Genomic DNA, 14,092 nt, shown 5'->3' on the forward strand with positions numbered 1-14,092 from the left:
AAAAAATCATATCAGGACCCTGAAATGACCCTTAAGATGGGCAAAGGCTCTCTCCAGTTGGGGACTGAAGTACTCTCCCCGCCAAACCCAGCTTTGACATGGCTGGCTTTTTCAAAGTGACCCGTCAAGGTCTCAGGCATCCTCTTTATATCCCTCAGAAACCTGCAGCTAGAGCCAGGCCCTGAAGTGTGGAGAGGGTGGGTAGAACCGGGGGCTCCAGTCAAGGAAGGGAGGACCTCCATCAACTCTGCCTAGGCTGACAGAATACATGTGTGTCACTGCCTGGGGCTCTTCAGCTCCCAGACAGACCGACCACTTACAGAAAGGCAAGTCTGTCCTTTCTGGAAAATCACTGACTCCATACCCACCAAAGCTGCAACTCATTCCTCTACACCCGTGTGCTATATAAACAGATGGCCATACAGCACCCCAAATTCCACACACCCCCTACCGGGTGGCTTGGGAGACGTTCATGCCACTTGACACCTATCCTGAGATGGTCTGCCATAATGTGGGGAAGCTCTTACCTGCGCAGGTGAGGCTTCAAAGTCAGGGGCTTCCAGGGCATCCCGTATCTGGCTGTCCGGCAGGAAGTCAGGTTCCATGGCCGGGGACTCCCCCAGCACAGCCTGGTCTGCAGAGCCAGGAGGGGGCTCAGACCAGCCTGTGGGGTCCGCGGGGGCATCTATGCTGTCCTGGCAGGTCCTGGTCTCCTGGGAAGAGCCACCCACAGCTTCTCTGCACACTGGTGGAGCAAGGGCTCCAAGAGACAGACTGAACCCCTCAAGGTCTTGTTCAGGGCTCTGGCGACCTAACTCAGTGGCTTTTTTACTTGTGGGCTGCAACAGCAAAGGCAGTGCACACACACCTCCGAGCCCCTCTGTCTGATCAACACCTGGACCCATTTCCGAGGCTAGAAGACTGGAATCTCCAGCACCTATTATGGGCTCTCTTACCCCGTGATCCAGAGCCAGGGAGGCTGCAGGGCCCCCCGGGGTGTTTCCAGGGCGCTTGTCTTCCCACCCTGCCTCCCCTCTATGTCCTGTCTCCCCAGCGAGAGGTACATAGCTGAGCAGGCTTCCACTGCAGCCTCCATCAGGGGCCTTCCCCCTGGGACAGGTAGATGCTCTGGTGCTGTCCTGTTCATCTGGCCTGACCACCTCTGGAGCCCTCTGTTCTGGCTCGGTGGGGTCTGTGCTCACATCTGTGATGACAATGGTCTCAAGGTAGGAGTGTCTTGGGCTGCTACAACTCTGTTCTGCTTCCCTGCTAGTCTTGCTGGGTATCTGCATGGGGTCAGAGAGGCCCTGGGCTGCAGATCTGGGCTCTGGATCCTGAGTGATGGGACCTAGGACGCCGTCTCCTTCCTCCTGATGCCTCTCAGGCAGGTCAGCCCCTGCTCCCCCTTTGGCACCTGTTTCCTGAAGTGCTCCTTGGTCTGACTCCTCTTCAGCATCACTGCTCAGCAGGAGCCCTTTCTGGCCATGATAGCCTAGAACCCAACACCCTTCCCTGCTTTCACCATCTGGTGTGTTGGTTCCTTGCTCCGAAAGGTGGTCCTGGCTGGCCGTCTCAGAGGCCAAGGGCACTGTCCCCCATTCTGGAGAGGCATCAATGGAGGCTGAGGGCTGAGGATTCCCATTGCCAGGCACATGTGTCATGGGGTTTTGGTCTCCGTATTCAGGGTGGGTGCTGTCTACCTGGGTCTGGGCACCCAGCTCCCTGGCCTCCCAGGGAGCAAGCCCTAGGGACTCCTCCCACAGCTGGCTTCTGGCCTGCTGGGCGCTGGGCTCTGGTGGTGTTTCCTGTGGAAAGAAAAACACTCAGCCTTGAGCCTTCAATAATCAACCATTCTAAAGATTTTTTGGGGCACCTGGGTGGCTCAGTTGTTAAGCGTCTGCCTTCGGCTTGGGTCATGATCTCAGGGTCCTGGGATAGAGCCCCACATCGGGCTCCCTGCTCAGCGGGGAGTCTGCTTCTCCCTCTCCCACTCTCCCTGCTTGTGTTCCCTCTCTGGCTGTCTTGCTCTGTCAAATGAATAAATAAAATCTTAAAAAAAAAAGTTAAAAAATAAAGATTTTTTTTTTAAGTAGGCCCCATCCCCAACATAGGGCTCAAACTTACGACCCTGAGCTCAAAAGTCAAACACCTGACCAACTGAGCCACTCAGGTGCCCCAAGATTTCTCTAGTTGTAGCTGCCCCTGTACAAAGTCTCAGATGCTGCACATGATGCACCCAAATAGGGTTCAGTGCCAGAGCTGGAGGGGAACTGGAAACACCGGAGTCCTCCTTCCATCAGCTCCTTTCCACCAGCATCAGGCACACGGAGGCTCTTGGACAGATCAAGGATACAAAAATCAAGGAGGCCTGTGGATTCTGCCCATGTCAACTGCCTGATGCCAGCAATGGATGCTAGTTATAGAAGAGGTTACCACTGGAGGAAACCGGAGGAGAGCACACACGGACCTCTCTCAAGTGTTTTGTTTTTGTGGTAAAATACACATTACATAAAACTCAGCATCTTAACCATGTTGAAGTGTACCGTTCAGTGGCATAAAGTACGTTTACACTGTTGTGCAAACATGAACTCTTTTCATCTTCCCAAACCACAACTCTGCCCCTATCCCTCTCTCCCAACACCTGGTGTCCACCAACTACCTTCTCCCTGTACTATACATATATATATATATATATATATATATATATATATATATTTTTTTTTTTTTTTTTTTTAGAGAGAGAGAGAGAGAGGGTGTGTGCATGTGCCACGGGGGGTGGGGGAGCAGAGGGAGAGAATCTTAAGCAGGCTCCAGCACGGAGCCCAATGTGGGCTCGATCCCAGGACCCTGAGATCAGGACCTGAGCTGAAATCAAGAGTTGGACGCTTAACTGACTGAGCCACCCAGGCGCCCCTGCCTCTACAGATTTGACTCCTCCAGGGACCTCCTATAAGTGGAATCCTATGGTATTTGTCTTTCGGTGGCTAGCTTACTTCACTGAGCATAATATCCTCCAGGCTCATTTATGTTGTAGCAGGTGTCAGAATGTCTTTGCTTTTAGGGCGCCTGGGTGGCTCAGTCGTAAAGCGTCTGCCTTCGGCTCGGGTCATGGTCCCAGGGTCCTGGGATCGAGCCCCACATCGGGCTCCCTGCTCGGCGGGAAGCCTGCTTCTCCCTCTCCCACTCCCCCTGCTTGTGTTCCCTCTCTTGCTGTGTCTCTCTGCCAAATAAATAAATTCTTAAAAAAAAAAAAAAAAAGAATGTCTTTGCTTTTTAAGGCTGAATAATATTTCATTGGATGGATATGCCACGTTTTGTCTATTCATCTATTGAGGGACACTTGGGTCCGTGCTGTTTTTGTAACTTTCTAGGAGTCTATAATTATTTCAAGATAAAAACCTAAAAGAGCAAGAGGGAGAACTGAATTGTCTGTAACAGAGACAGAGATGACCAGAGCAGGGTGGGAAAGGAGGGTTCTGGCTGGGACATAGATAGCTAACTGTCCTTTAGGAGGATGGCAGCTCAAACCAGGCACTCAGGCCTAAACCTAAAGAAACACTGCAGCCCCTGGATCTCCCCCAACTCTGGATGCTGGTAGCTGACATTTCCATCTGGTATCTCCTGGTCACCTCCAAGGATACACGACCAACACCAGCTCCTGAGTGTGCCCTCAGAGGCTCCCTTTCTCCACTACAGCAACTCCATCCTTCAAGCTATTCAGGCCCCAAACCCTGGAGTCAACCCATCACCTCCCTTCCCCTCACATCCATGCCATCAACTCTCCCTTCCTACTGGACTGCAAATAATTACATTTGATAGGTAGGGACTGAGGTTTGTAACCAAGGGCACTCTATAACTGCAACTGTCCCCCTTCCCACACTTCTTTCATACAGTGATGAGCGCTGAGGGAGATACCTCTGCCACAGTTACCTCTCTACACCAATCAGACCAACCTTCCTAGGAGGGTCTGCACTGCCAATATCAGACCACTGAAGGCCAGAGCCTGTCAATTTGACTTCAATGAAGCCAGTGGCAACCAGCCACTGAGTTACACACAGCGTTTCCCGCACATTTTCAGTCAACAGTGAAGCTAAAACCTCTCTTATTACTTAGTTTAATTTTAAGTAAGCTCTACACCCAACATGGAGCATGAACTCACAACCCCGAGATCAAGAGTCACATCCTCCATCGACTGAGACGGTCAGGTGCCCCAATGCCCCTTGTTTTTAAATTAAACTTTTTGTAAGATCATTGTAGTTTTATATCCAGTTATGGATATGGAAATGATGGGGAAAGACTCCTCATGCCCTTTACCCAGTCTCCCTCAGTGGTAACATCTTGCATAACTTGAACACAATATCTCAACCCAGATACTGACACTGATAAAGTCCACCGACCTTATTTGACTTTCCAGCTTGACCTATACTTGTTTGCGTGTGTGGATGAAGTTCTATACAGTCCTCTCATGGTGGAGGCTGTGCATCCACTACACAGATAAGATATGGAAAATCTCCAACACGAGATCCCTTGTGCTGCCATGCGTAGCCACACTCGCCTCCCTCCCACCCTGCCCACCCTGCTCCAACACCATGCAACCACTGACCTACCCACCATCTCTGTAATTTTCTCATTTCAGTAATGCCATGCAAACGGAACTCTACAGTGTATCACCTTTTGGGACTGGCTTTTCCCACTCCACATAACGCCCCGGAAGTCCATCCAGATTGTTGTGTGTTTCACTACTTTGTCTTTTATTTTCATTTTTTTTTTGAGAGAGAGAGACACAGCGAGAGAAGGAACACAAGCAGGGGGAGGGGGAGAGGGAGAAGCAGGCTTCCCGCTAAGCAGGGAGCCCGATGCGGGGCTCGATCCCAGGACCCTGGGATCATGACCTGAGCCGAAGGCAGACGCTTAACGACTGAGCCACCCAGGTGCCCCTTGTCTCTCTTTTATTGCTGGGTTGTGTTCCATGGTGTGTTCAGCCATTCATCCACTGAAGGATATCTGGGGTGTTCCCAGTTTGGGATGATGACAAACATGGCTGCTGGAAATGCCCACCACTCACTTTTGTAGGGGCCTCTGTTGCCAGAGACATCATCACACCTGGGGCTCACAGTGGAAAGGATGAGAGAGTATATTATAAGACCCATCCCCCCACCCGCCCCAAACCACACAAAAGCTTCCAAGAAGTAAAAGGGTTCACGGATAGAATATGGGCTGTCTTTCTGCGTTTTTACTATTCCCATGCAACCTGGGGAAGAGGGCTGTGGCCTTGACTGCTTTGCTGCACGCACAGCTGTCCTTAGCGCCTCGCACAGGCCTGGCACACACTCCACAGACATCTGTAGCATGGTGTACTGAAAAGGCGCATGCAGACAAGTACAGGTCTAGCCAGTGTCAAAGAAAACCAAGGTTGAACTCAGCTGCCAAGGCTGGGCCAAGAAGAAGCTGTGTCTACTGGGCTCACCTGACTGATTTTAGGGGCTCCACCCCCAAGGTCCTCTTCCCTCAGCTCTGTTTGTCTTGTCACTGTCTTCCTGGGTTTTGCAAACGGGGGGACAAACCTCCTGGCTGAATTCTGTAAACCAGACACAACAAGAACAAAACAGCAATAAAGATAAGGGGAGGGATGAGGTTTCAGGAAACAAATGCCAAACCAGTTCCTTTCTTGCAGCCTCAAATGCAGCCCTTGCCCTCCGTCCGCAGCGCAGTCTCACCAGCCTGTCAGCCTCCTGGTGAGGAACGGAGACAAGAACTCCAGCTTAAGGGAAGCAGTGTCATTGGTCATACATGAGGCCCTAAAAACAGGCTCACCTGGGAAAAAAGAGCGGGAACTGGCTCCTCTTCCGGTTGCCCGAGGAGCCTCAAGGGAGCTCCTGCTTCCTCATCATGGGAGCTGGGTGGAGAAAGACAAAACAGAGGAGGTTCTGAAGTCCTAGGATGCTGTCAGTGTGTGTGGTGAGGCAAACAGATGAATCCAAAGGCAAAGTAGTGCTCAGTCTCCTGTAAGGGAGGCCCTGAAGCACCTGCTTAGAGAGGGTGGGATGGAAAAGGGGAGCAGCACCTAGGGTGACACTTGGCTGCCAAGAAGGGTGCAGAGGCCCACATCTAGAATCCAAGCTGCCTGCTCTAGCAGCAGTTCACTCTTATAATCCCGGGAATTGGCTCCTAAGATAAGAACAGGAATTCTCATTTGGAATGACACTCCAACCCCCAACTCTGTAAATTCTAGAGAAATGAAGTTGTAGATTAAAAAACCAAAAACAAAAAAAGCAGGTGTATTCATAATTGCCAAAATGCAGAAGCAACTGAGGCAGCCTTCAGTGGGTAAATGGATAAACTGTGTGCATCCAGACAATGGAGTATTATTCAGCGCTAAAAGAAATGAGCTATCAAGCCATGAGAAAACTGAGAGGAAACTTAAATGTATATTCCTAACTGAAAGAAGCCAGTCTGAAAAGGCTAAGTAGGTACTGTATGATTGCCATTCTTTGACATTCTGGAAAAGGCAAAACTATGAAGATAATAAAAAGATCAGTGGTGCCAGCGTTGGGGAGGGGAGGGATGAACAGATGGAACACAGGATTTGAGGCAGCAAAAATACTCTGTATGACATTATAATGGTGGATACATGTCATCCTGCATTTGCCCAAACCTACCGAACGTACAACACAGAGTGAACTCTGAAGTAAATTGTGGATTGTGGGTGATTATCATATGTCAGTGCAAGTTCATCCTTGGTAACAAATGTACCGTTCTGGTGGGATGGTGATGGGGGTGTGTGCGTGAGGTGGTGGGGGCGGGGAGGGTGGCTATGAGAAATCTCCATACTTTCTCTCCAATATTATCGTAAACCAGGCACCTGGGTAGCTTAGTCTGTTAACTGTCTGCCTTTGGCTCAGGTCATGATCCTGGGGTCCTGAGATCAAGGCCCGCATTGTGCTCCCTGCTCAGTGGGGAGTCTGCTTTTCCCTCTCCCTCTGCCCTTCCCCCTGTTCGTGCTTGCTTGCTCAATTCACGTGGTCTCTCTCTCTCTCAAATAAATAAATAAAATCTTAAAAAAATTATTGTAAACCTAAAACTGCTCTAAAAAAATTAGGTCTTTTTAGAAAGCATGTGAGACTTACGGTTTTATCTAAATAAATGTGGATGTGTATATTGTTAAGAAAAAAGATCAAAACCCAGAACTAAACCTAAGATTTCAACTTTAGAAGGGGAACAGGAAAAAGCATGAAGATATAGTAATAGGTTTAAATTGTATTGGGGAGCTGATGGGGATAGAATAAATCTAGATACTGATAGCAAGAGTCTGTCAGAAAAATTTTTTTAAGATTTTTTTATTTATTCATTTGAGAGCGAGCGAGCGTGAGCACAAGCAGGGGGAGAGGCAGAGGGAGAGAGACAGAGAGAGAGGGAGAAGCAGAACCCCCTGCTGAGCTGAGAGCCTGATGAGGGGCTTAGTCCCAGGACCAGGAGATTATGACCCGAGCTGAAGGCAGATGCTTAACGACTGAGCCACCCAGGTACCCCTGTTTGAAAATTTTTATTCAGAATGGGTTGTTTGGGTGGCCTGTAGGGTACCAGTTAGGATTTCATTTCTCAACATAAATGTGTTAAGTTTGTTTGCTTTATATTGTTTTTTTTCTGTTATACTTCTATGCACATGGTATTTTTTTTTTAAGATGTATTTATTTATCTGAGAGAGAGAGAGGGAGCACACGTGTGGGGAAGGGGCAGAGGGAGAGAGAGAGAGAATCTTCAAGCAGACTTTGCACTGAGTGCAGAGCCCAATGTGGGGCTCGATCCCAGGACCCTGGGATCACGACCTGAGCCGAAACCAAGAGCCAGACGCTTAACCGACTGAGCCATTCAGGCACCCAGCACGTGGTATTTCTTAATAAAACATTTTAAAAACAAAACTAGAAAGGGCGCCTGGGTGGCTCCGTTGGTTAAACAACTGCCTTCGGCTCAGGTCATGATCCTGGAGTCCCAGGATCGAGTCCTGCATCGGGCTCCCTGCTCAGCGGGGAGTCTGCTTCTCCCTCTGACCCTCCCCCCTCTCATGTGCTCTCTCTCTCATTCTCGCTCTCTCAAATAAATAAATAAATATTTAAAAAAATAAAAATAAAAACACAACTAGAAAAAAGAGGGTGGGAACCCAGCAAGATGGGCAGTGCCTGGGACCCCACGAGCCCTGTTGGCCTCGCCAGGAGCGGGGAGCACAGTGATATTGTGGTGCCTGGGAGAATGGCTTAGGTGTGACATGTGGCCCCTCTTCATATCACACACACAACAGTGCTACCTTTTGTCTTAAGACTGTAGTGACCTGAGATCACACATCTTCCACCTCCAAAAACAGTTTTCTTGGTCAGACCGTGTGCTGCAATTGTTTACTCAGAAAATCTGGTAGACCAATCCATGAGGCTTTCTCTGAGGACTTTGGGTAGCAGGAACCCTCCTTGTCCTAACTCCTGCTAACCCTTTCTACTTTGCTCTAGTTACATGCGGTTTAATCCCATGAACAAACTATTCTCCAGATCTTCCTTTTTTCCCCACTGTGCTTAAATTACATATTCCTGAAGAAAAAAAAAAATAAGGGAGCTGGGAAACCATGGTGGTTACGAGCGCGGGCGCCAGACACAGCCAGATCCCCAGCTTGTGCTGCACCAGCTCAGTGGCCTTGGGCAAATAAGTCATTTGATCTCTCAAAGTCTCAGAGTCCTCACCTGTGAAATGGGGATAAAAACCTATCTCACAGTGCCATGAGGATTAAACAAACTGATAGGTGTTTATCATTAGCCCACTGTCTGACACATAACTGCTATCCCCTTTCATGGGTTATTATTTCGCAGACCTACAACTCCATCAGTCCTTTCTTGGTCAAGAAGGAATGCGGAATAAACATGGATTTGACCAGCAGACAGGACAGATGCATTCTATTATTAAGTGACCTTGACAAATTCAAGGTTTTCCTTGTTCGTGGTTAAAATATCAACCTTTCTTGCTCGAGAGGAGAGTCTGGGGAAGAAGGCTTTGAGAAGCAACCGGAGGGCCCCTGAGCCCCCAGAGGGAGGTGTGGAATTGGATGAGTCATGTTGGTCCCCTCCCCTTTGCATCCTGTCTACCGGGCTGTGTCCACTGTCAGTGGGGAGGCTTGCTGGAATGTTCCAAGTCACCTACCTGGAGACTGTCTGTACTGGTTCTTCTGTCCTCCGCTCTGCAGAGGGCATGGGTTCTAATCTGCCTTCTGACTCCTCACGGAGACACAAAGAGCCCCACTCAGAATTCTGGGGGGGGGCGTCAGAGTCTCCTAGCCTTGGGTTCTTTGGGGCCTTCATAGGACGGACTCCTTCTCCTCCTGATTTAGAGAGAAAGGAAGATGAAGGGATGGGAGATGCAGGGAGCATGCACTACCATGGCTGACAACCACACCTGGCAGGAACACTGCTGCAACATGAGCAAGCTAATTCCAAGGGTAAGAAACCCCCTGCTCTGACTCTAGTCTGGAGCGAGAGATGGGATGGCACCTCGTCCAAGAGTTTAGGTGGCCATGGGATTCAAAGGCTTTTTACCAAGGACTGGTTATGACTGAGACTGAATCCTGAGGTAGCCTGGCACCAAACTACATGAGATAACCCGGCCCAGCCAACTGTCTCTCTAGGAAGGTGGTGAGAGGTGTGTACTGGCTTCCATGAGTCTCAGCTCAAATGTTGCTGCAAAGGGCCAACCCTGACTTCTCTATAGAGCACCCCCTTTCAGACCCATGCTCTGTTTTAATCATTTCACAGTTTTTTGTTTTGTTTTGTTTTTTGTTTGAGAGAGAGAGGGGAGGGAAGGAAGAGAGAACTTTAAGCAGGCTCCACACCCAGTGCAGAGCCTGATATGGGGCTCGATCTCAACCCTGAGATCATGACCTGAGCTGAAGTCAAGAGTCGGAAGCTTAACTGACAGAGCCACCCAGGCACCCCAACTTCAGTTTTTTGTTGTTTTTGTTTTTTTGCCAGTATCTGATGTACTGGTTATTTTTTGTCTCCCTCAATACAAGGAGGGGCCTATCTCACTCTCTGCTGAGTTTCAAGTGCCTAGGAGATCATCTAGTACATTGCTGGTGCTCAACAAATACTTGGTAGATGACTGAATAAACACATTTGTAAAACAGAGATCACCACCAGGAAACACAGATGGGACTAAATTATGTGCAACTCTAGTTTTCTGTGATGCCTGCAGATTATCTGTCCTGGGAAAACTGGGACCTAGGGTTGAGTGCTAGGGAACTGATGTCCCAGCTGCCCCCTGGTCCCTTGTATCTCTGCAGTATGTTCCCCATCACTGAAAAAAAAAAAAATTAGGAGCCTAACACCTATTTGCTGAGTGGAGGAAACTTGCTTACACAGAAACTGCCAATAGTGGCTGACTTCTAAGGTCTCCCCGAATCTGGCCCCAACCTAATTATCAAAAAACAAATGACAAGGGTTGAATCTAGTCAGTTCCATGACAGACGTAGTCCTGAGAAGTTGGGTGTGTTATGATAAACTTCAAGGTAGGGTTCCCACTATTACACCCATCTTATGGATAAGAAAGCTGAGGCATATGGAGGCCAAGGAATCTGGAATGGGATCCAGTCAGTCCAACTCCAGAGCCTGCATACCTAAGTGTACTTGAGCATTTACTGAGCACCTACTATGTACTGTGCCCCTGACCCCACAGTGAGAACAAAAAGGCAAACCAGACTCTGGCCTGATCTTTCTGGAGGCCAGTCAGGTAGACCCTTTCCAACCTCAGCTCCTTACATACCTTGAAGTAAACCCATTGAATAAGCTCCCTCTCCCTAATACTGATCACCAGGGTTCTTATTAGCATTCATTTGGCTGTTTGTGCTCCAGTAGACCAACATGACATTTCTGCAATTTCTGAATTCTGTAAGTTATGGTGTGCCCATTTAGAACTTTACCGTACTGCTATGTATCTGATTAGCACTCTCAGCGAGAAGCATTTTTCTCTTTCTCCTGACTAGACCCTGAGGGTTATGAGGGCAGGAATTGAGTCTGTTGCACCCTTTGATCTCCTCCTTGCCCTGCCTTTCACCTCACCCTGCTTAGGTGTTCACCCCAGTGCTGCACTCAGAGCAAGGCTCCAATGAATGCTTCTTACACAAGCATATTCCCATCTTGTGATCTGCCAAAAAAAAAAAAAAAGTGAAATCAAGCAGCTTTGTTTATTTGGTTTCTTAAGATGCCCAAACACTAGCTTGCTTTGCTCATCCAATGGACATGTGCACCAAATAAAAACCAAAATATCAACAGAAGTGAAAAGCCTCCCATTTCCTTCCTGTGATCTGTCCCCACAGGACTAATTTAAGAAAAACTAAAGGCAGAACCTTATGTTCAACACCAAAGGCCAAAGACGCTGGGAGGGAAGGGCTTCTTTCACCACCTGCCAGAATCGTCTTTCTCTATCCCCACCCCCTCTAGGACACACAGAAACAGCTGTCCTGGGCCAGCCTGGGATCCACTGAGCTAGGGAGCCCACTGCCAAGAGAGGCCCCAAATGACCTGCTGTGGGTGGGCCTGGCTGTCCCCAGCTTCCCCCACCAAGGTCAGTGAAATTCCTGTGTTTCCAAGCAGCCTGTTGCTCATCTTACACAAAACATTTTCAATCCATTGCTAATTTTTCTATCCCACATTGTGGGGGAAAAAAAAAAAAAGAGTGCTACTCCCTATCCTCATTATCCAGGAAGAAGTCATTTCTAAACTTAAGAAATTTAAATTATCTTCGACAATGACAGTGAAATGGAGCTATGTAATATGGCATGCTTTTCTTTGTGCATGAGAAAATTATACGTATATATATTGACAAGTAAAGATGCTCAGAATAAAGTAAAAAATGGGGACTGCAGATCAGCATGTGTGATGATTCTATTTTCCAGTAAAAAACACTGTATTTGTGTATACATAGAAAAAGTTTGGAAGTAGTGTACTGAGGTTCATTCCCTGGCTTTTTATGCTGTCCTGTGATTGATCATTGTCCCGTGGTTGTGCTGGACATTAACCTTAGGGGAAGCTGGAGGTAGGGTAGAAAGAACTCTGAACTATTTTTGTAAGTTTTCTGTAAGTCCCAAATTATTTCAGAATGAAAAGGTTTTTGTTTTTGGGTTGTTGTTTTTTTTTTTTTTTAAGTCTGAGAGGGGAATCATAATACCAGCATACACTTGTGTACTACCTAGGGTCCATCCTTCATGCTTTACAAATATTAATCCTTTTTTTTTTTTAAAGATTTTATTTATTTATTTATTTGAGAGAGAGAGAATGAGAGATAGAGAGCACGAGAGGAAGGAGGGTCAGAGGGAGAAGCAGACTCCCCGCTGAGCAGGGAGCCCGATGCGGGACTTGATCCCGGGATTCCAGAATCATGACCTGAGCCGAAGGCAGTCGCCCAACCAACTGAGCCACCCAGGCGCCCCTACAAATATTAATCCTTGAATGAACTCTAGGGCAGAGTTCTCCACCTTGGTACTCTTGACATTTGGGGCCAGATCATTCTGTATTGTGGGCACTGTCTTGTGCACTGTAGGATTTAGCACATCCCTGGCCTCAACCCACTAAATGCCAGTAACCAGCCCCCACCACACACATCAGTTGTAGAAACCAAAAATGTCTCTAGACATGTCCAGTGTCCTGAGGGGCAAAAATCCTCCCCCCAACCAGGTTGAGAATCATTGTTTGAATGGAAAGGGTAGGTGCCTTTATTATCGTCTATTTATAGTACTCTGAGGTACAGAGTAAGTCATCTGCCATCACACAGGAAGCCTGAGAGCTGGGATGAATCCAGGGTTTTGGTTCCAGAGTGAAACACTTAGCCACACACCCAATGACCTTGTAGCACATCAAAGACCTTGTAGCTCTATTCAAAGGTCATCTCTGAGAGTGCACCCCTGGCCTAAGCCCATGGGATCCCACCAGAGATTGGAGGAAGCTCCAGAAAGCTTTCACTTTTTACTGTATGCACCCAGAAAGCTTTCACTTTTTACCATATGCACTTTCCACAACTTATACTTTTCTTACTAGCATGTATTAAGTCACCTTTTTTTTTTCAAGGAGCTTGCTGTGATCATGTTAGCATTTCTGCAACAAATAAGCCTACATTCCTCCTATACCAGAAGCAGCAATAAAGCAGTGTCAACTCGAATGTCCAAATACCTGAAGTCCGAAGCTTTTTCCTCTTACTCATTTTATCCCTCTCTTGAAAAATCTGAAAACAACGAGCAAAATCCCCTCATTACAAGTAGTCCCCGTCCCTGGGTACAGACCCAGTGACCCTGGCTGAGGGCAGAAGCCACCCTCACCCCACCTCAGTTCATCTGGCTGCCCCCGGGGGCCAAGCTGGGCGGAGTCACAGCCACCTTGGGCCATGACCGGGTACGAAAACCTCCTCCACGCTGCAGAGAGCAGAGGGAATGACCCATCTGCCCATCCGGGGAAGCCCCGACGACCCCAGCTCTAGTCCCTGAATTGAGACAGGCTATGTGAAGCCCCCTCCCCACTGGCGGTGGTCTGAGACCCTTCCAGGGACACCTGAGGATTCTGGAAGGAGCCACCTGGGGCCCTTCGAGGGGTCAGGAAACCCTGTGGGGGACGCCTGGGGCCCTGGAAGCAGGAGTCGTCACAGACCAGCTCCTGCCAGCCCTGGGGGCCAAACAAGCCCAAACCGACCTGGGCCGCTGAGGTTGTCAAGGTCCCTCTGTCCTTATCAGGAACTGAGTAGGTCTGCCTGGATCTGTTGGGGAACAATTCGGTTAAATTATTTGCGTGAGGATTTTTTTGGAAAATAAAAGGCAAAGTTGGCCCTCACGGAGGCCGGGCGGCTGGGAGTCTGTAGCTTAAAGGCGGGAAGGCCCGAAGCCCGAGCGCTGAGGACCCCACTTCCGGTGACCAGACCCACACTAACTCCACCCCGGCCTCCTAAACGTGTGGAATGCCCAGACCGGGGCCGCCAGGAGAAGCTAGAGCCTGCAGGTGGCCACGGGACGCCGCAAGTTCGGCGGCCGCCACAGCCCCTCACACCTGCGCGCGCGCTCCGTCTCTTTCCCGCGCAA

At 48.8% G+C, this 14,092-nt stretch overlaps 1 protein-coding gene across 4 annotated transcripts in view; it reads right to left on the reverse strand.

The window, feature by feature from the left end:
• Positions 1-14,088, reverse strand: part of C1H19orf57 (chromosome 1 C19orf57 homolog) — a 35,422-nt gene extending 21,334 nt beyond the window's left edge. For 2 of the 4 annotated variants that reach the window (XM_027581764.2, XM_027581762.2), the window contains exons 1-4: positions 9,181-9,407; positions 5,815-5,896; positions 5,468-5,578; positions 528-1,805 (exon numbers count right to left, since the gene is read on the reverse strand). In XM_027581764.2, coding sequence (XP_027437565.2) covers positions 528-1,805; positions 5,468-5,578; positions 5,815-5,896; positions 9,181-9,407 — 1,698 coding nt within the window. Of the gene's footprint in view, positions 1-527; positions 1,806-5,467; positions 5,579-5,814; positions 5,897-9,180; positions 9,408-13,196; positions 13,249-13,709; positions 13,774-14,060 lie in introns of those variants that run through there. The other 2 variants (XM_027581765.2, XM_027581763.2) reach the window with 2 other exon arrangements.
• Positions 14,089-14,092: the final 4 nt, after the last annotated feature.

Source organism: Zalophus californianus, chromosome 1 (assembly GCF_009762305.2).
Source record: "Zalophus californianus isolate mZalCal1 chromosome 1, mZalCal1.pri.v2, whole genome shotgun sequence".
Classification (NCBI taxonomy): domain Eukaryota; kingdom Metazoa; phylum Chordata; class Mammalia; order Carnivora; family Otariidae; genus Zalophus; species Zalophus californianus.